At 44.1% G+C, this 21601-nt stretch overlaps 1 protein-coding gene across 9 annotated transcripts in view; it reads left to right on the top strand.

Moving 5' to 3' along the window:
- Positions 1-21601, top strand: part of CCP110 (centriolar coiled-coil protein 110) — a 344554-nt gene that overhangs the window by 301797 nt on the left and 21156 nt on the right. For 4 of the 9 annotated variants that reach the window (XM_078665108.1, XM_078665113.1, XM_078665106.1 and 1 more), the window contains 3 exons: positions 4337-4416; positions 9168-9230; positions 9371-9433. In XM_078665108.1, coding sequence (XP_078521234.1) covers positions 4337-4416; positions 9168-9230; positions 9371-9433 — 206 coding nt within the window. The remainder of the gene's footprint in view (positions 1-4336; positions 4417-9167; positions 9231-9370; positions 9434-21601) is intronic. The other 5 variants (XM_078665112.1, XM_078665114.1, XM_078665110.1 and 2 more) reach the window with 2 other exon arrangements.

The following is a 21601-nucleotide window of genomic DNA, read 5'->3' as shown; positions in this document are numbered from 1 at the left end:
TAGCAGATTGACTGACCCTGGACCTTCAGGGCACACTTTCATCTGCCAATGCTGCCCACTCACAAACGTTACCTGAGATTCACTTTGAGGTCTTGGCACTAGCAGTTTGTAGCACTGCGCATTCATTTGACAACTGCACCACTGTTTTTTTCACTTAGGTGTTACATGGATCCCCAAACTTGGCTCTGTCTTCTTCCACACAGCTTGGGCATACTTTCTTTAGATCTTCCACCCCAATCTTCTGACAGAGCTGCAGGTCCAAGTGTAAAGATTCAGCAGTGCGAATAAAAGACCTGCTTTTTACCAGAGGTTGTTGGTGTCATCTTGGTTTCCAGGAAACCTTCCATGGAATGTATTTATGTGGGCCATAGAAATAAAGTTCTAAAGAGGTGCGAGTCGGAAGGTCTGTACACCTTTCAGTCCTGCCTTTATGATGTTCTACAATTCGCACCATCGCTTGCCCAGAGGGGCCTGACAGTGACTCCCATGAGAGGTTATTGGACTGCCCTATCCATTTTCATGCGTCTCCTTGACCTGCAGCCTTTGTTTAACTCCATGCTAGTGGCACAATTTCTAAAAGGTGTACTGGTTTTCTCCGAATATGTTTATTTGTCCTCAGTAGAACTTGAATATTGTGTCACTGTTCCTCATTGAATCCCCATTTAAGCCTATGCACAGTTGCCTAGTTCTGGAAAATGTCGTGTGGCAAAAGCTTTGACTACCAATTTTGTCAGCAAACTACCGGTCCTTCTGGTCCGACCATCCTTTACAGCACTCGACCTGAATAACCTGCTAAATTGCTCCTGCCATATATTCTTATCAAATGTTGTAACTGCCTTTCACATCAGTCCCTTTTCTATCTCCCACCGAACCCTTTACACATACTAGTAAAGAGGAGGAGCGACTGCATAGTTTGGATCCTACATGTGCAATTTCCTGTTGCTTCAATCGCACATCAGGAAAGACCGGATGATCAGCTCTGTGAACTCTGCCGTGGCAAAACAGAGCAAGGCCAAACCCAAAAGGCTATTTCTCTTTTTAAATTTTTTTTTTTTTTATAGAGTTTTATATAGCGTGAACTAGAACCGAGACATCAGGTATCAGAGCACTTTACATGAGCACCAGTTTTGTAACACATTAATTTTTGTTAGGCACGGGGAGATTAAGTGATTTGCCCAGAATCACAGGATGTTGAGCATTGTTGCTGAGACTTGAACCCGGTTCCCCAGCTTAGAGGTCGACCACTCTAGCAGTAAGGCTACATCTTCTCCCCATTAATCGTTTTGCATAAAGATTTGCATTGCTTTGAAGAAGAAAGAACCTCCGTCTCAGGCCTATTCCAAAAGGCGCCCTGGCTGCTTCCACAGCTCTCACCAAAGTTATTCTGGTGGCGGATATCTATGAGCTGGCCAAGATCCCTGCATACTTTTGTCAGTCAGTATTACCTCGCATCCAAGGCATGCAATGATGAATACTTTGGATGACCTTCTTGGATATTGAGCATTAATAAATACCCTTATCCTGAAGGTACAGCTTTATTACTGATTCAAAAGGTAAGGAAACTGTGTAAAGAAGTATACATCAGAAAAGGTTTATTACCCTTTGTAACAATATCTCTTGTGGATAAAATGTATTCCTTTTGATTCCTCACCGCTCTCCCTCCTCCACTGATGAGTTAGTGGTATGACTAATAAGATTTCATGGTACACAAATGTGTCATATTCTGTGGTGGGCTCTGTCCTTAATGCTCTCTGTTCCTTTTTGCACACCTCGATGAGATACAGAAAAAAATGCCAGCACACCAGTTGGCACCGTAAATGCCCCATTGTTGTCACATCCTGGGCGGGTGAAGTTGCAACCGAGGCCACTTGGTGCCATTCAACAATGCTACAGAGGAATTGCTGAGAAGCGCATTTTCAGAACATGTTGATACCTCATTGATATTCATATGGTGAGGAATCGCTGTGAAGACGACTAGTATTCACTATTAATCCAAAATGAAATCAAGTACATTTTTCTAGTAGCAATTCATGTATTTATATATATTGTGTTTTAGAAATTGGAATGTAAGACAGTAAACAGAAAACTAGAACCAGGGTTGTACAGTCTGCTAAAGCTTTGCCCAACCTGTATCATGCAGGTGCACCTCATATACAATGTCAAACATTCACCCCAGTGTAGACATCTGGGCGTAAATCCATAGTTTGTTTGCTCCCCATGCCATTCCAGTTAAGATCCAGCCATATGCAAATCTGTCATGACCCTTTTCTCCATTGGAACAGTCCAGCCCGACCTGCCAGGCCCGGTCCTCCCTGGACTGTAAACGAGCATCCTGGGATAGGTTTCAGGACATCAACCCTCATTAGCCAGGCTAGCTTGACTCCAGTGGCATGGAAAGCACAGGACCCATGTCTGGGCATACCTTTCCCACCTGGGATGGCAGGGTGAACAAAAGAACTATGGCTTTAACCCAGATCATTTGTTTGTCTTTTGCTTTCTTGCCCGAAGTGCGCCGGGTATACCCAGACGTGGGTCCGGGGCTCACTGTGCCACTGGATTCAAGCTAGCCTGGCTGATGAGGGGTGAAACCCCAAAACCGGTCCTAGGATGCTTGTTTCCAGTCTAGGAAGGACCTGGCTTGGCAGTTTGGGCTGGACTTTTCCTATGGGGCACAAGGTCAAGACTGATTCTACTCACCCATGAGGGTCTTTAGGGGCTTGTGGGGCTTCCAGGTCCTAATGGGCACTGAGGTTCAGTCAAAAATCCACATCTTGAGATCCTTCCTGAATTGGGTCAGTGACGGGGATAGCCTGAGGTGGAGAGGCAGGGTGTTCCAGGTTTTGCCAGAGAGATAGGAGAAGGATCTTCCTCCGGTCCTGGTCTTGCGGTTCCGAGTCATGGTGGCAAGGGCAAGTTTAGTGGAGCGAAAGTGTCTGGTGGGTACCTGTAATGAGAGGCGGTGGTTCCGGTATTCTAGTTGCGTCGTAGAGGGCTTATTAGGCATGTGTGTGGAGCTTGAACATGACTTTTGTTGACTGGGAGCCAGTGGAGTTCTTGCAGGAGTTCGGAGATGTGGCTGCGGCGTGGGATGTTGAGGACCAGTTTGGCTGTGGCGTTCTCAACATTCTGTCGTTTCCAAAGGAGTTTCTGGGTGACTCCTGCGTAGTGTGTTTTGCCATAGTAGAGTCTGCTGCTGATGACTGCGTGGGTGACCATCTTTTTGGCCTCAGTGTGGATTAATCTGAAGATTTTTCAAAGCAGGTGAAGAGAATGGAAGCATGATGAGGAGATTGTGTTGATCTGGTAGTTTATCATGAGCGATGAGTCCAGTATAATCCTGAGGTTTTGGAAGTGGTCCATGGGTGTGGGGTGGGGGGGTTTCCTAATGCGACGGCCCACCAGGAGTCTTCCTAAGCGGAGGTGTTGGGCCCCAGAAAGAGAACTTCAGCCTTGTCCGAGTTGGGCTTGAGGCAGCTGTCTTTCATCCAGGTAGCGACGGCCTTCATCCTATTGTGGAAGTTGTTTCTGGCAATTGTGGGCTCATAGGTGAGTGAGAGGATCCGGTGGGTGTACTCTGCATAGGAGACGATGTTGAATCAAAACAGGAACAACTCCTCATACTTTGTCTAAGCATTACTCCTATGATTCTTCCAAGAATTATGTTGCTTTCTCTCAGGAAATCGGGCATATGCTTTATCTCCAAGCATTTGGGTGTGAATTCATCCTAATCAGTTGCAGACCATGTATAGCAGGTTAATGGAGTAAGAACAATTACTTTCATGGTTATTCTGATACTATTAGTCCTTGCTGTTTGGGCTATAGGCCATTTTCAGCTTTGCATGTTGGAAATATCATGTAAGAGCTGAATGGGATGACTGCTGTTACATGGGTAGGACCAAGGCATACAAAGGGTATCTACTTGTAATAGTGACAGTTTTAAGGGACAGTTTATTTTAAGAAGCTTTTTAGTTTTAAATGTATTTTATTTTAAGAAGCTTTTTAGGGACTCGCATGTAATTGCAGGAAGTTCCACCCAGCTGGGAAGCAGTAGGAGTACCTCAATAATCATAAAAGCATTGTTTTATTATTTTTTCTTTCTTGTACATATCGGTTTGTAAAAGCTTTTGTACTTTTTTCCACTTTTGTTTTCACACTGTATCCAGGATTTTGCTATCCTCTGCTGTTGTTTGGAACTCAAGATGACTTTACCAAAAAGCTGGATTCTGCAGTAGTTTATCATTAAATATCCATGTTTAAAGGATTTTTTTTTTATCAAAAAGGCTAATATCGAGTATGCAGAAATGTGATTGCTTCTATTAATCTAATTTCTTTTCAGGAGAAAGAGAAGAGCCCTCGAGAAAGAGCATCACTCTCAGCAGCTACTCAAAAGTCTCTGGACAGGAAAAAACTCCTAAAGTATGTATTCCATTTAATATATTTTCATTTTTCATTTATGTATAATTTTATGGAAATCTCTATAAGTTGTTTTTCATGGTTTACTGATCCATTGCTTGGCTTAAACCCAGGAAAGACTACAAACTTAGATGTCTGCACGTCCTATCTTGTTTCAGGATTTCAAGGGAATTATTAGTCCTCTGAGAAAAGCCTAGTGGTAAACACGTATTCCCTTTAAGACACAACTGATTACCTCACTTTCACAATTCATGTTTGGCTACATCTGTGATATTCCTGAGGGACACTTGGTGGGTTGCCAATGAATTGTGATGTTCATTCATTGTTCATTAAGTGGCACGCCTAACTCCCATTATAGTTTGCTTTCTCAGTATTGACGGTTGAATACCTGGAGCTTCAGTACATGTTGAATGTTTACATAGATCTGTTTAAAAGCCACATGAACAAAATGCAGGTACTAGGACATGTTCTTTGTTTGTGACTTGCTATGTTTGTTGCTTTATTTTTTCTTATTTGAGGCAAGCATTCACAGCCCTCTTTTATTGACATACTGGTGATGTGAATACTTCACTGTTATAAATAATCGTGCAGGATCAATTTACCCAACAATGGTGTTTGCCTTCAACCATTCCGTTTTCCAGACAATTTAATGTTCTACATATTTGAAGTGGAATTGTTTAGGGAGGTGATTAAAAAATCTGAGGTTCACATCCGAGGATATAATCCAGAACAAAACATACTTTTTCCTCAAATGATTTACTGTTGTGTAGTTTGTAGAAGAATAATCCGATTGGATTTGGACTGTCAGACTTCCGAAAATTCAGTTTTTGTTCTGAAATATTTTAGAGCCCACTTTGAACTAAAGAAAGACATCCCTCTGTCTTCTTGATGGCTCTTTTCTCAAACGGGACACTGTCCTCTATCAATTAATAGCCACAATACCCAGTTCCTGTTGCAGTGCATGGTTAGACCCATGGACTGGTAGTCTGGAAACATTCTATCCCTAACCTCCAACTCACATAGTGCAAGACAAACCCCTCTACCCTCCGTAGACACTATATTAAAAAAACAAATGTAGCATTCACAGAACGTACTCTTATTTCTCATCCAAGGGGCCAAATTGCAGTTTGCATCCATCGGTCACTGTCATCTATAAGAAAGTGGCAGCACTTGCTTCATTACTGGAAAAGTATTATTGTTCTGTATCAGAGGATTCTTGCTGAAATCATAAACGTAGAATAGTCCCGCCTGCGTGCCTGAACCCTGGTTCACAATAAATGTATAGGTATGGATATAGATAGAAATAAATACCTGCTTCAATGAAAGCAGCAAAGTAGAACACCTAGCCTCTCGGGCTGGGGCAAGGTTGCGGTTGCCACCGCACACGTACTCCATATGCAAACCTTTGCTAACTGTTTCGTCAAAGCCTAGTCACTCCAGTCCAGGTGGAAGTAAAGTTTGTTTATTTCACCCACAAACGGGTGACACGTTTCGATCACAGCAGGTCTTGGTCACATGACTAGAGTTCCACTTAAGACTCGTCTTACATCATCTGAATCAGTAAACATAAACCAAAGACCCTACTAAGGGTGGCGTGTGAATTCACCTTAGTATGCTATCTCTGATGCATTTTAACATTCTAAATGCAGTACGCACTTCAGTGTAATTGAATGAAAAACAAACCAAGATTTCTTACAATTTGGTTTCAAATCATTAGGCTGCCATAGTCGACGACTGCGATTTGCTTTCTATTCCTCTTGACACACAGTAGCAGATTACATACAGCGCTCATTTCAGTTTGGGGAATGAAACCAACTGAGGGTAACCCTCATTTCATACGGAGGCTTATCCAAGCAAAAGTAGCCACTCGCGCTTATGTGGTTATCTGTGCTTGCTACAATGTATCAACAATGAAACCAGACCTGTCTGCTCACTTTTCATTACTGGACATATCCAGGCTGAGGTAGCCACCGGACCTTTATGCTACTATCTGTACTTGTTACAGTGTATCATTTGTGAATCGACTGGTCATTAAGGTTTCAATGTGTATATATAATATCTTCTGACATTGGAGGTAGATACCTCATTGTTAAATATCATGTTAACACTTTAAGAAGTCCATGCCTAGCCAGATTTAACTGCTATTGTCTGTAGAAAACTACAATGTTGTAAATGGCATCAAAGTCACATTGCAGAATTTAGTGTAGAAATGTGCTATGTAGTGAAAGATTTGCTGTTATGATTCAGAAAAACGAAGGAAAATGTTTCAGTTGGGTCAAAAGCATCAGCTGCGCTCGGCACCCGGTGCCAGAATGGTCATAGCGGGCACCTGGAGTTTCCCTGGTGCGCCGAAAGGGTGGGGCCGGTTTAGGACTGGTGGGGACCATTTTTGTTAATGGGGGCTGGTTTTGCTGCAGTGCTGTAAAATTGGCCCCTTGTAACAAAAGTACAGCAGCAGTATTCCCCCCAGCTGCTCTCCCTGGGCCGGTTTGACATAATTGCCAGGGCTGGTTTGCGATCCCAGTCCGGACCTGCTCACAGCCTCCGTTCTATTTACTGGCTTATGCTGACTGGATCTCAGGATACTTCAGAGGTCTTCAACTGCATTTTTTTCTGAAGTTTTTCCTTCAGAAAAGTATATTTCAGCACTCACTCAACATCTTTTGAAGAGATAAACATATTTCCTGTGTATTTCAGCTTTACAAAACGTTCTTCACTATGCCTTCACTTTTAGTGAAATGCCCCAAATGTGGGATAAAAAAAGCCTGATCTGTTCCCCATGACTGATATCTGGAGAGCTCTATGGCTCGAGCCACCTCAACGAGGATGACTCTGGTACTGACCAGTTCCATGATACCTCCTCCAATGACTTTGACACCGGCCCTTCTGCAACTGTTAACAACAGCTCGATCATGTCACCAACTTTCAACATCTCCACAACGTTGACACTGGACTCCAGTCCCAACACTTTCCATGATTCCATCATCAACATAGAGACATCACATCTCTGTATCAAGAATGTCTGACTCCAGAGTCTACAATTAGGTCAACTTTGAGAAGATCAAGGTGCTCTTCATGTTCAAAACCTACCCAGTCTCTTCGTGCCTGTAGATGAACCTGAGTTAGTACTGAGACCCAGATATGTCATATCTGCAGAATATCCACTGCTAGTACCTTTATGCCCACTTACTCTTCTACTTCTGCCAGACATTCCAGTGCCACATCATAACATGACGCCATTGGCACCAACAAAACCATAGCCTTCTACGCCACAAGAAGTCTCCAGGGTACAAAGTAGGTACCAGAGCCGAGCACCGGAAACCACCTCTTTAATTAAGCACTGGTCAGAGCCCACAACAGCTCGTACATCACGTACTCTGGATAGACATGAGAAGAACTTCCTCCACATCTCCAAGCCCATCAAGAGGCCATTCAACAGATATTTCCCATACTCCCAACATCATCTCTAACCTCTCCATTGAGATCATTCCTAGTGGATGATATTCTATTATTCCAGGACGTACTGGTTCGGGGTGCACAAAACTCAATATCCGAGATCCATCAAAGTTCATATATGTGATAATGGAAACATCATAAACTCAAGACTCAATCTACGGCGGAGGAGGTGGAGCGGACATGGCCCAGCCCGGGGAGCACACTGTTTGATTTCACCGGCTCTCATATCACTCCCCTAATGCTGGTATTCCGCAGCTATGAGGCAAGACTTTCTGCCCTGAAGTGAATGTGCCCTAGACAGGAGGAGTCAGGGTGGGCGGTCAATCCATGCTGTTCCTGGCCTTTTATGCTTGCTTTTTGCTAGGCTGAGACTAGAGTAAAGAGGACGGCCGAATGGTGGTATTTCAGAAGACCTACTGGCGCAGTTTAGTGTGGCTGATGAATGCATTTTTTTTTCATACGATGAAATCACAACATTCAAGTGGGTCTGCTGCTGGCAGTAGTCCAGCACCTTATTTCCCGAAAAGCAAAAAACGAGGTACCCAGGGCCGATTGGCAGTGGCTTGAATTGAGAGAAGTGCTTTATTGAGAATAGACTTGGACAAGGCCGTGTTAATAACTGCAAGCTCTACCTCTGCTCAGGCAGAGGGTGATAATTCAGTGGACTTGGAGAGGAATTTCTTCTTTAAGGACCCTGGAAGCTCTGGCTTGCGTTCAATGGGGGCAGGAGCAAGCGAATATGGATCAGGGGGCTGAAGGGGGCCAAACTGCAGTTTTAATGAATCAAGACTGCAGGACTATCCACATTTTTCTACGCAAGTGAAAAACTACTCCGGGAAAGTGAAGCTACAAACACCTCTTCCAGTGATGGGAGGTGTACAGTATTCTTAAGCCTGGCACCCATGGTTACACAAGATCGCATGGCCTCTACCTCAAAACCAAAGACTCCACCATCGCAGAGTTGTGGTTTGGCCTCTGCGCTTCGGGCAGAATGAGGAAAAATCTGGAGGGCTCAAATTTGTTTGGATTAACAAGATAACTTGCAGGGAGGGGAGTCAGATCAAGGATTAAGTAGCCCCCTGAGGGTAGAATATTCTGAGTCAATAAAGCTTTTATTGGAGACAATACTGTCCAAAAGCTTAGATTTTAAACCGGTACAAGAACACATTAAAACTATTTATCAATGACTGCAGTGTTTTTTAGTAGTACTTATGCGCTTTGTTTTTGTACTTTTACTTGGCTTTATTTGTTTGAATGGAGAAAGAATAACATTCTAATTTTTCTTTGCATTTTAATAGGGCTGTTGAAATGGGAATGCCAAATAAAAAAACTGTTTTGAAACCGAAGATCACAGAAACGAGGTTAGTGAAATTAAAAATCCATCATAAGTTTGAATTGCAAATGAAGATGTTTTCCAGTTAATGGGAACAATGCATTCTACCTTGAGAACTTTCTGCTTTTGAGATTCTGGTGTAATCTAACACAAAATTCTCAATTTTAGCAGAATACTACAACCAACCCAAGGACAGAATGCCCCTCTGAATAAGTTGCTTTCACGAAGAGGGTAAGAAGCAGTTTCTCGTAGATTGTAGGTTTCGAAATCTTACTCTTGCAATTTCCTCACAATTATTTAGTATGTATTTTTATACTCGTGATAAAAGAAGGAAAGAATTTGTTTCCATAAGGTTAACACTTGAAAAAATATCCAGCACCCACATGTATCCATCAAGTAAGTTTAAATTTTGTGGCACATTCTATATACACAACTTCTCAATCCAAAAACACACTTGGTCCTCTCGGTGTTACTCCACCTCTGCTGTATAGACGGCAGAAGTAAATAAGGGAGTAGAAGATTATGGAACAAAAAAATTGCCTTAAATATATCTGACACTAGAAGGTCCCCCCACCCATTTCCAACTGCTTGAAACTTTATACAGCATATAGAAGCTACATTTTCCTTCAGTTTTTCTATTTTTTTTAAAGATTTCAAAATGTGGTGTTTTCAGTCAAAAGTACCAAATGACTGATTTAGTGAATTGAATGTATTTTTTGTAAACAAACTGAAAAGTGCTGCTTATTGTAGACGTCTTCAGTCATTTACTGCTTTTTTGAGTGAAAAAATATATTTCTGAAAACTGTCAAGCATCCTGCATGTGTGCAGAGATAATCTACTGTTTACAGATCCCCATGACAATTACCTGTTAGTAATAAACGAGAAACAGTCTTTGCAATGCAGCATTTACCATGCGTTGCCTTTACCACACAGGTCTATATGCCTTTACCACACATGCCTTTACATCCAAATGGAAAGTATATATCCGGTAAGTGTGTATGTGTGTGTGTGTGTGTGTGTGAATATGTATGTGTGTGTATATATATATATATATATATATATATATATATATATATATATATATATATATATATATATATACCGGAAATATGGTAACTGCAAGCCTCAGTGTGTTCTTTCAAGCAGCCCATGAAGAAGAGGCTCATGGCCTCAAAACGCGTCGGCAGAAAGAAATAATTTGGACCAAAGTAGCAGGCTGCATGACAATTGCCGGATGGCTGGGCACAGTCGTGTGCCATCTCAATGCTTTGGGCACTTTGTTGGATAACATTTACGCACGGCAGCCCTGCCGTGGAGATGGCACCATCTGCAGCTGGGGAATGAAAGTTACAGCCAGCTGGTTGAGGCTTCGGTTTTTGAACTGCTTGAGACCGGGAAGCACTGTGCTCAATATGCTAATTGAGCCTGCACCTTTGCTCCGAGACTTACCAAAGGATGAAAAACATTGCTTTTAAAAGGGAACTGACACTGAACTTACTAAAAGCTTAAACGTACGCTCGCATTTGTAACTATTATATCCAGCATGCATTAATTTAGATTGCTCTTCAAGCCACGCCCACTAAGGGTGAACATGCAAATAAAGCAAACCGGAAATATTGTAAATGCGAGCCTCAGTGTGTTCTTTCAAGCAGCCCATGAAGAAGAGGCTCATGGCCCCGAAATGCGTCGGCAGAAAGAAATAATTTGGACCAAAGAGGCAGGCTGGATGATAATTGCCGGATGGCTGGGCACAGTTGTGTGCCATCTCAATGCTTTGGGCACTTTGTTGGATAATATATATATATATATATATATATATATATATATCTCAAAACCATGAGTGTCCCCATAAAGACATCACTCACGGAGGGGTTATCCGCTCACACACCTCAGGCAGTGGCAGCCACACGGTATTTCTAGCTTCTTCCTGCAAAGCGCCACACAGCGGTATTTCTCGCTTTTTCCTGCAATGCGCCAAACGCGTTTCAAGCCGTAGCCCTTGATCACTGGCTTGCAGTAAATAACAGAAGCAGCAATCTGTATCGGAACCAGCTTTATTTGATTACACAGTCACGCCCATGTGGGCGTCAGCAGGCATGCTGGGTATAGTAGTTCATATTCCTGCCAAGACCATAGTTCCATAAAAACCCCAGTGGGTGTTGCTGCCTCAGTTGTCAATGTCAAAGTTATTATTCATACAATTTCCATGAATTTTTGGCTCCGTAAGTTGAAGCATAGAGTAAATCGCTGCTTGCACACCAATAGCATCCAAAGGTGAGGCCCCCTCCATTCCATCAGTGCATGTAATTACAGGCACCCGGATCCGCTCGTTTAGGCAGTGGGACATCTTTGCGACCGGACTAGCCGCTAAACAACAAAACCATGAGTGTCCCCATGAAGACATCACTCACGGAGGGGTTATCCGCTCACATACCACAGGCAGTGGCAGCCACACGGTATTTCTAGCTTCTTCCTGCAAAGCGCCACACAGCGGTATTTCTCGCTTTTTCCTGCAATGCGCCAAACTCGTTTCAAGCCGTAGCACTTGATCACTGGCTTGCAGTAAATAACAGAAGCAGCAATCTGTATCGGAACCAGCTTTATTTGATTACACAGTCACGCCCATGTGGGCGTCAGCAGGCATGCTGGTTATAGTAGTTCATATTCCTGCCAAGACCATAGTTCCATAAAAACCCCAGTGGGTGTTGCTGCCTCAGTTGTCAATGTCAATAAAGTTATTGTTCATACAATTTCCATGAATTTTTGGCTCCGTAAGTTGAAGCATAGAGTAAATCGCTGCTTGCACACCAATAGCACCAATAGCATCCAAACTATGGTCTTGGCAGGAATATGAACTACTATAACCAGCATGCCTGCTGACGCCCACATGGGCGTGACTGTGTAATCAAATAAAGCTGGTTCCGATACAGATTGCTGCTTCTGTTATTTACTGCAAGCCAGTGATCAAGGGCTACGGCTTGAAACGCGTTTGGCGCATTGCAGGAAAAAGCGAGAAATACCGCTGTGTGGCGCTTTACAGGAAGAAGCTAGAAATACCGTGTGGCTGCCACTGCCTGAGGTGTGTGAGCGGATAACCCCTCCGTGAGTGATGTCTTTATGGGGACACTCATGGTTTTGTTGTTTAGCGGCTAGTCCGGTCGCAAAGATGTCCCGCTGCCTAAACGAGCGGATCTGGGTGCCTGTAATTACATGCACTGATGGAATGGAGGGGGCCTCACCTTTGGATGCTATTGGTGTGCAAGCAGCGATTTACTCTATGCTTTAACTTACGGAGCCAAAAATTCATGGAAATTGTATGAACAATAACTTTATTGACATTGACAACTGAGGCAGCAACACCCACTGGGGTTTTTATGGAACTATGGTCTTGGCAGGAATATGAACTACTATAACCAGCATGCCTGCTGACGCCCACATGGGCGTGACTGTGTAATCAAATAAAGCTGGTTCCGATACAGATTGCTGCTTCTGTTATTTACTGCAAGCCAGTGATCAAGGGCTACGGCTTGAAACGCGTTTGGCGCATTGCAGGAAAAAGCGAGAAATACCGCTGTGTGGCGCTTTGCAGGAAGAAGCTAGAAATACCGTGTGGCTGCCACTGCCTGAGGTGTGTGAGCGGATAACCCCTCCGTGAGTGATGTCTTTATGGGGACACTCATGATATATATATATATATATATATATATATATATATATATATATATATATATCCCTAGGTGGGATGCACTTACAGGTAGGGATTAATGCCATCTCAAGGGTGTGAGCTGCGAACAGAGTCCCTTTCCTGCCAGACGCGTTTCGGGCCAACGCCCTCTTCAGTGGCAGCACATGTGACATGACGGTAAGCTGCAGGCACCAGTAAATACCCTCAGTAATTATGCACAGGTGTAAAACCTGAAGCAGTGCTCTCTGGGACTGGTGGTTCTGTAAAACCCAAGTGGGTCGCCGCCGCCATTCGCATGCAAAAAAAGTATTAAAGGGATTGCCAATGTCCCCGCAAGCACCCCGCAAGTAAAGGCACCTCCTGTACCACAGAAAGCTACCCAAGTAAGGCAGCTGTGGACCCGCAGTTGTTAGCGGTAGTGCAACCCCGCGCCCGGGCAGGCCGCCAACAAATGGAAAGACAGAGTTGCCCCTAGGTGGGATGCACTTACAGGTAGGGATTAATGCCATCGCAAGGGCGCGAGCTGCGAACAGAGTCCCTTTCCTGCCAGACGCTTTCGGGCCAACGCCCTCTTCAGTGGCAGCACATGTGACATGACGGCAAGCTGCAGGCACCAGTAAATACCCTCAGTAATTATGCACAGGTGTAAAACCTGAAGCAGTGCTCTCTAGGACTGGTGGTTCCGTAAAACCCAAGTGGGTCGCCGCCGCCATTCGCATGCAAAAAAAGTATTAAAGGGATTGCCAATGTCCCCGCAAGCACCCCGCAAGTAAAGGCACCTCCTGTACCACAGAAAGCTACCCAAGTAAGGCAGCTGTGGACCCGCAGTTGTTAGCGGTAGTGCAACCCCGCGACCGGGCAGGCCGCCAACAAATGGAAAGAAAGAGTTGCCCCTAGGTGGGATGCACTTACAGGTAGGGATTAATGCCATCGCAAGGGCGCGAGCTGCGAACAGAGTCCCTTTCCTGCCAGACGCTTTCGGGCCAACGCCCTCTTCAGTGGCAGCACATGTGACATGACGACAAGCTGCAGGCACTAGTAAATACCCTCAGTAATTATGCACAGGTGTAAAACCTGAAGCAGTGCTCTCTGGGACTGGTGGTTCCGTAAAACCCAAGTGGGTCGCCCTCTCCCCGCCTCCTAGAACCTACGTAATGGCAGTCGCTGTGCAAATGGGGAGAACGCATGCTACTGGTGTGCCAAAGGCAAGCCTGTCTGTGCCCGGACCTCGCCCAGCGCCACAAACCACCACCGCTATTCCACCACTGCTGACTTGCTAGCGCTCAGCACCAGTCTGTGATACAACTGCTGCCCCTCTACCACCCCAACTCATACGGCAGGACCCTTTCCCTTTTCCTGCAGCACCCCCTCACGCTGCCCTCAGCACACACCTCATCTTGCATTGCCTGCATGCTCCACAACACTAGATCTCTCTGCACTCACACTACCGAGATCTGGTATCTCATCAACACTCACTCCCTCGACATCCTCTTCCTCACCGAAACCTGTCTTAGGCAACCCACTACCCCCGCAATCGAGCATTGTCCCATCCCAGCTACAAGATTATCCGCTGCAACAGTCTCCACAAACCTGGAGGAGACCTTGCAATAATCCACAAAGACACCATTACCTGCACCATGACAATGCATGAACCATCCTCTCTCATGGAACACCTGCACTTCCATCTACATCTCAACTACTTCATGACCATCTCATCTCTATCGACTGCCGGGATCCCCTGAACAAACTTCAGCAACCTCATCACTAATTAAATCACTGCCATCGCCGTTAGAACCAACGACTTCCATCTACTCTGTAACCTGAACTTTAATTTTGAGGACCAAAAGAAGTTGAACAACACTAACCTCCTAGAAAGCCTTGACCGCATCGGACTCATGCAACTCGTACACAACCTGCCTTACACCGCCGGACACACACTTGACCCAAACATCAAAGCCAGCAACAAGGTAGCGCTAGCCACCTCACCCTGCTCACATGGACAGACCACTCCATTGTACATCACCGCACCCCACCCGAGCAAACAATCACCGACCATCAACCTCCGCCTCAACTGGAACAACATGACAGAAACAGGATGGTCCCAAGCCCTCCAATCCAACCAGCAAACCCCCCTCCCCCCCCCCCACACGCACACACAGGAAACTTATTAAATAATCTATCCACCTTCAGAAATTGGTTCACAGACTGCTCCAACACCTTAGCCCCCATGAAGAGGATCAGACACACAAGAACGTGTGCTAATGCATGCTGGTACACAAAAGATCTAAGAGACAAACACTATTGCAAACAGCTGAAAAGAAGATGGAGAACCAGCCGCAACAATACCTCTAGAGACTCCTTCAAATCTGCATGCAGAAGGTACCACGCACAGATCAAAGAAGCAAGGAAAGTCCCCCTCGTGCTCAGACTGTAATCCTGCCCAAACTCTGGCAAACAACTCTTCAACATAGTCAAATAATTTAACATCTCAACAGCAGCCTCCATCACCCCCTCACAGACCCTCTGCAATGACCTTTTCAACTTTTTTCCACATCAAACTACTCAAGATCTTCACCAACTTTGCACCTCAACCCACTATAGAGGACATTATTAAGCACCCACCCCCTAACGAACTGGAACCTCCTCACCACAGAAGACACCACCAGAATCATGCAGACCATCCACTCGGGGTGCACCACAGACCCTTGCCCTCACCATCTGGGAAACCTATTGATCAGCGCCAACATCACCTCCATCATCAACTCCTCCATCTTCTGCTGTGTCATCCCTTACAGCTGGACACACGCAGAGGTCAGAGCTCTCCTGAAGAAACCCGCGGTCAACACGGAAGATCTCAACTACTTCAGGCGACCTCTGGCTTCTCCCCTTCACGCCAATGTCTGGAGAGAGATCAACAAGCAGCTCTCGGCCCATCTTGAACATCACCACCTCCTGGACTCAACCCAGTCAGGGTTCGAAAGCAACCACAGCATGGAAACCACCCTCCTGGCAGCACACAACATCCAGTCAATCACGGACAGAGGAGAAACAGATGCTCTCATCCTGCTCAACCTCTCAGCAGTGTTCAGCATCATCTCTCCTGGGACACTCATCACCAGACTCCAGGATTCTAGTAAATAAGGACCTGCTGTGAACTGGATCAACTCCTTCCTCTCCACGGGGCCATAGTCACTCTCCACTTTCACCTCTGTACACAAGATGCATGTTTGTGGAGTCCCCCAGTGCTCCTCCCTCAGCCCAACCCTGATCATATACATGGCACCTCTCGTCCACATCATTGGAACTCGCAGCATCAACATTGTCCTATATGCCAATTCCACTCAGCTCATCCTCTCCTTCACCAACACCCCACCACCAGGTTCAGCTTCACTGACTGCTTGCCCAGCGTAGTCAACTGGATGCGAGAGAACTGCCTCAAACCAAACACGGACAAAAGTAAGTGATACTTCTCCTGCTCGCCGTCCAACCTGCGTCCCACGCCCACCCCAACAGACCACCCCACAAATCTCTGAATCATTCTTAACAACAAATTCTTGCTGAACAAACAGGTCAACACCTTGATCGCATCCTACTACATCCTTAGAATTCTTCACAAGATCTTCAAATGACTCAGAAAGCACGTAAGATGCATGATCACCTAGGCCTGCATCACCAGCAGCCTCGACTACAGCAATGCACTCTTCATTGACATCTCCATCTAACTCACGCAAAGACTACAGACCATCCAAAACACTGCCGCTAGATCCATCCTAGATGTCCCCAGAAGTTCCCACATCACTCCCTACCTCAATGAATTACACTGGCTACCCATCCAGAAACGATGCAAATTCAAGCTGCTCGTCCACGCCTACAAGGCTCTCCACAACATAGGACCACCTTCTGGAAAATGGCACTGGCAGGCAGTGTCTCTCTTCCAAACAGAGTGCCCTGAGACTTCCTCCTCCTTATATGATACAATATAGGGCCTGTTTGTTCTCCTCTTCTATTGCTAGTTTGATTTTTTTTTCCAGACTTGCTTACAACACAAGGAGTCTATTTTCAGTTTCTTAAATCTGCGTTGTGTCCGTTGATCAGCTCTTGACTGCTGTTAGGTGTGTTTTTGCAGCCTTGTCTTCGGGTATTTGATTGATCGGCATACCGCCTTGAAGTCTTGTTTCATTGCTTCTTTTCTTATTAACAGCTGCGGCTCAGACCGGGCCTTTCCAAGCAAAAGCAGGCAGGGATACTGAGTCATGTTCAGGCTGGTGCAGATATAGCGAGTTCAGCTCATCAGGCTATGGTTTATCGAGATATTATGATACACAAGTCCTTCAAGCCGATTGCCTTACAGCCAGGCTGTCTGATACACATCACATACAATATAGTTTTATAAACCAACTCCTTCTAAGCAGCTGCACCCTCTTGAGTAAGAGCTCTGTTTTCCACATTGATATTGCATGCAACTAAATGATAACAAAAATTCTGATGACACTTTATTAATGATGATACCACTTGCGAATTATCAATTGCTTTGGTTAAAAATATACAATAGCAGTTGATCATGATTACATACACACTTCTTGTGGCAGAGTGCTTCACTTGATTCGAATAATACATTTAATAACACTCAAAAAAAATTAAATCCAACCTTAGATTACATGAACAAACGTAGTTTTATATAAAAGTGGAATATACACTATCGTTCATACCAACCTGCGCCCACATATCCGTCTCAAGGGCAAAATAAGTTTGGGAAAGGCTTGGTGGATTCCCGCTGTGTGAACTCCGAAATCCAGGGGCTCATTCCTTCCTTCCTACTCTTTTGACATTATGTTATCAATCTCAGTGTAATGATGATTACTTTTGCTAGTGTGAAATTTGAAATGTTTTTCCGACTAATGTACACTGATGTTGCCTGTTCGTTGTAACAATATCTGTGACTGTGAGAAGTAAAACACCTACAGCCTTGCACTCCTGTTTGAGTTAAGAAAAGTGCCAAAGGCTCGTGCCTGCACTCCTAGACCAGCACATAAAGACTTCCTAGTGGAGAATCAACATGCACTGTGCACGGCTCTGGCTGCTTTGTGGTGTTTGCCAAGTATCACTTTACATAAGGCAGTAAAGCATTTGCTTTAGGAATGCGAGTTGTGTTTTGATTTAGATGCAATGTGCTGCGAGACAGTGTACTGTTCTTCTAGTGTTGGTGAATTGTATCACATCCAAATCTGTACTCTTTAATGAATGCGTTAAACTGGTTCTTATATTGTTCTTTAAGTTCACTGGCCTGTGAAGAAGTCCCCGTGTTACTATGTGTTACTTTTGATAGGTCTGTGTCACGAAGACAAGCTGGTATCATCTTTCATCTGACTTCTATATTCTGATACTTGTGAAAAAGCCAGGTCCCCAACTAGTCCCAAATCTATGTGTCCACTCTTGCTTCTTCAGCAGCAACAAAGCATTAGCCTAGATCGTCTTGGCTTTGCTGGCTACTCACCAAAATACTCCTGTTTTCTTAACTGTGTTTGCTAAGAGGATACTACACATCCAGATTGTGTTTGTTGTTTGTTATTATTTTTTAGGAGGGGCTTCTCACAATGTGCCTGTAGTAAGCACATTGGGCCCCAAAGGCGAGACGAATTGCATTGCAAATGTTTGTTATCATTGCATGAGCTCAGTAATTCTGAAGTCTGGAGACTTGCTTCTCAAACAGATTTCTAACGTATTTCTTTTTGTCGTCTGGTCACCCTCCATGATTTGAGGCAGCTTTTCTTTTGCTAGTTCGTTTATACTTTTTGGGACTTTGTACCTTAAAAACAGAGCTTTACAAGAACCACAGCTCCACTTTTTTCTACCTAACCTTCTGGAACTGTGAGATCTCTGCCTTTTATATTGCCTTTGTCTTCGGAGCGAATGCTATAGGAATTAACACAGTAATTGTCCTGGAGGCCTCGTGTGACGGCTGGTTAAACTAGCCTAAGTGAGCCATATTTTTCTATCCTCTATCTAAATGTCCAATTTGCATAATGCCTTTCAAATATGGTCTGCAAACTAATGGAGAGCAATGCTCTTAACAGTAAGAGGTAGAGATTTCTAAGCGCGGTGCTTTTCTGTACATCCAAAGGGCAGGAGATTCTCTGCCGAGAAGCTGTAGAAGGGGTTATATAACGATATCTTACAGGAGAGCAGGATAGCAGGGCTCCTGCCAGGAAAGATCCCAGGGAGTTACTTCTAATCACTCTGAGAGAAAAACACATCTTGCAATTCGCTGTTGCTTGTTGCACCTGGTCTATTGTCTGTTCCCAAAAAACACAAGACAATGTGTTGAGAGAAAATGGCATTATCTGAGATTAAATGAAGCCTGGTATTTTCTCTATGCACCAATTTTTATACAAGAGCTCCTGTACCTGGATCTCATTGCCCAAATATGGTCTGAATAGAACACTAAAGTCTGGTATTTTTGTGTCTGGCTACAAACAAATTGAGATGGCCCTATTATATTTACTTTTTTCGCTTTTGAGGTAAAACGGATTATAATAGATGTCGCACTACTAAGGAAATATTTGTTTTTCTTTGGAAACTGGATAATACTGAATTGTACTGCACAGAGAAGATATCGGGCCTTGTTGAGCCCCATTCGGCCACAGCTTGAAGCCTTGTCCCTCTGGAGCAATCTGTGCTAAAAAAAACAATGACTAAGTCCGAAGGTAGAAATCTTCACCGGGCAAAAGTGCCAAAAGTTTGGGGTGCAAATTTTAAATTTCTAGTGTTTGGAGTTTCCAACCAAAAGTCAATGGCATCCTTGGGACTTCGTCCGATGGCTATACCGCCTTGAGAAACGCATCTAGGCCTCCGCTTGCTGCCTTGCATCGCTGCTGATTTTCGACTTCCATTTCAGAGTCACAAGGTAAAACTTCGAACAGAATCAGCTGAGCCTCTGTATGCAGCCCGCGCTTCATAACGGTCGGCCCTAAACTTTACCCTTGTCCTGGGCTAGCACAAACAGTTGCATGGTGTTGACACTTTGTGCTTTCCGGTGCTACTTTTATCTACAATTTTAAAAATTCATATCTCGGGTTCTCCTTATTGGAGTTGTATCATTTTGCTGTCATTTTGATCATTAAAATATTCTTTTTTTTAAACTGGAGTTGGATTTTTATTGTGTTTTCTACTTGTTATATGTTTTGTTATTTCTAAATGCTTTATACTTTTTCTTAAGTTAAGACCGTCTGATCTGTGCCATGGCTACAAGGGGTTGAGCTCAGGTTTAAAGAACGGAAACCCTTTACTGGACCTAACTAGGATGGTGCCATTATTAATTGTGGTGGACTACCATCCACTGCAACTAATAATCCACTTTTTATTATGTAGTAAATTATTTAGCTCGGAATTATAGATAATACTTTCTGACGTGGACCACCCAAAGATATTTTCTCCAAACTTCAGTCCCTCTCTATTGCCATCCTTCATGCACCGCTTCCATTCAAGAGATAAATTATCTTCTCTGGGTTTTTTATTTGGGGGGGGGGGGGGTGTTGTCAGAACATTTGCTGACATCTATTGAAGCTTTGATGCTCAACCTGCTGTTGAAGAATTTGTTACAAAATAACATCTCACATCCTCTGTCCTTTCAGTCCCTGGAAGATGTCAAAACTCGCTTATTAACTTGTTCAACAAGCTTTCCTCTTGGTCCATACCCTCCAAAACGTCTTAAGCTGGGCTTCCATACAATCTGCCCTGGTGCAGTATACTAATCAACACCTCCTTTGAGACTGTTTTGGTCCGCTCTTCCTGGAAAGTTTTAATGATAAATTAACCCATCACAATTCTGTTGTGGCTTTTTTCCAACATACTTCATTGCTTGCAGCCCCTACTAAGATCCTTGAAAGGCATGTTACTCAGGAAATAGTGGTGTTGTTTAAATTTTTTATTAAGAGCAACATATGTTGCTTAATGATTTGCAGTCCGGTTTTAGGCAAAAGTACAGCATTGAAACCACGTTTCAGCCTGTGTCTGAACATATTTGCTTCATCCTGGACAGTGATGGTCGAGCCACACGGGGCAATTAGATCTCTCTGTGGCATTCAACACTGTCACATACAATCTAGCTGGAGTGTCTCCGCAGCAAAGGGATCTCTAGTTCAGCTGGAAAGTGACTCCACTCGTTTCTATTAACCCAATCCCACAGAATTATGTTGGGCCCTTATAAATCTGATATATGTATTGTATAGCAAGGAGCCCCCTCGAGGCTCCTAGCTACACACCACTGTTGGAAACAGGTACCTTATCAATTGGCTCAAATCACACAGTAGTACAGTCTCTCCTAAGCTGACGATATACAAGTCATAGTGTTCATCTCGGAGTACATCTTACACATGCAAGGCCTGTTTAGAGACTGTATTGTCTGCAGCTAAGCAGATGCATAAAAACTGCATTGACCTCAATTACCCTTAGATTAAGATCTTCGATTTTGGGGCTTCTGACTCCATTTGGACTCTATCTTGGTGGCTTTCTGAGCGGGGTCAAGTACCCATTCCCCATGGCAAAAGCAAGACATTTAGGGATTTTTTTTCACCAGTTTTTTTTTTTTTAACAATTCTTGGATTTTGACAGTCTTCTATTTGTATTGCACTTTAATCAATCAATCAATCAATCAATGCATTTGTAAAGCGCGCTACATACCCATGAGGGTCCCAAGGCGCTAGGGGGGGGGGGCT

The sequence above is a fragment of the Lissotriton helveticus genome, chromosome 10 (genome assembly GCF_964261635.1).
Source record: "Lissotriton helveticus chromosome 10, aLisHel1.1, whole genome shotgun sequence".
Classification (NCBI taxonomy): Eukaryota; Metazoa; Chordata; class Amphibia; order Caudata; family Salamandridae; genus Lissotriton; species Lissotriton helveticus.
This window is presented reverse-complemented; position numbering and strand designations above follow the sequence as displayed.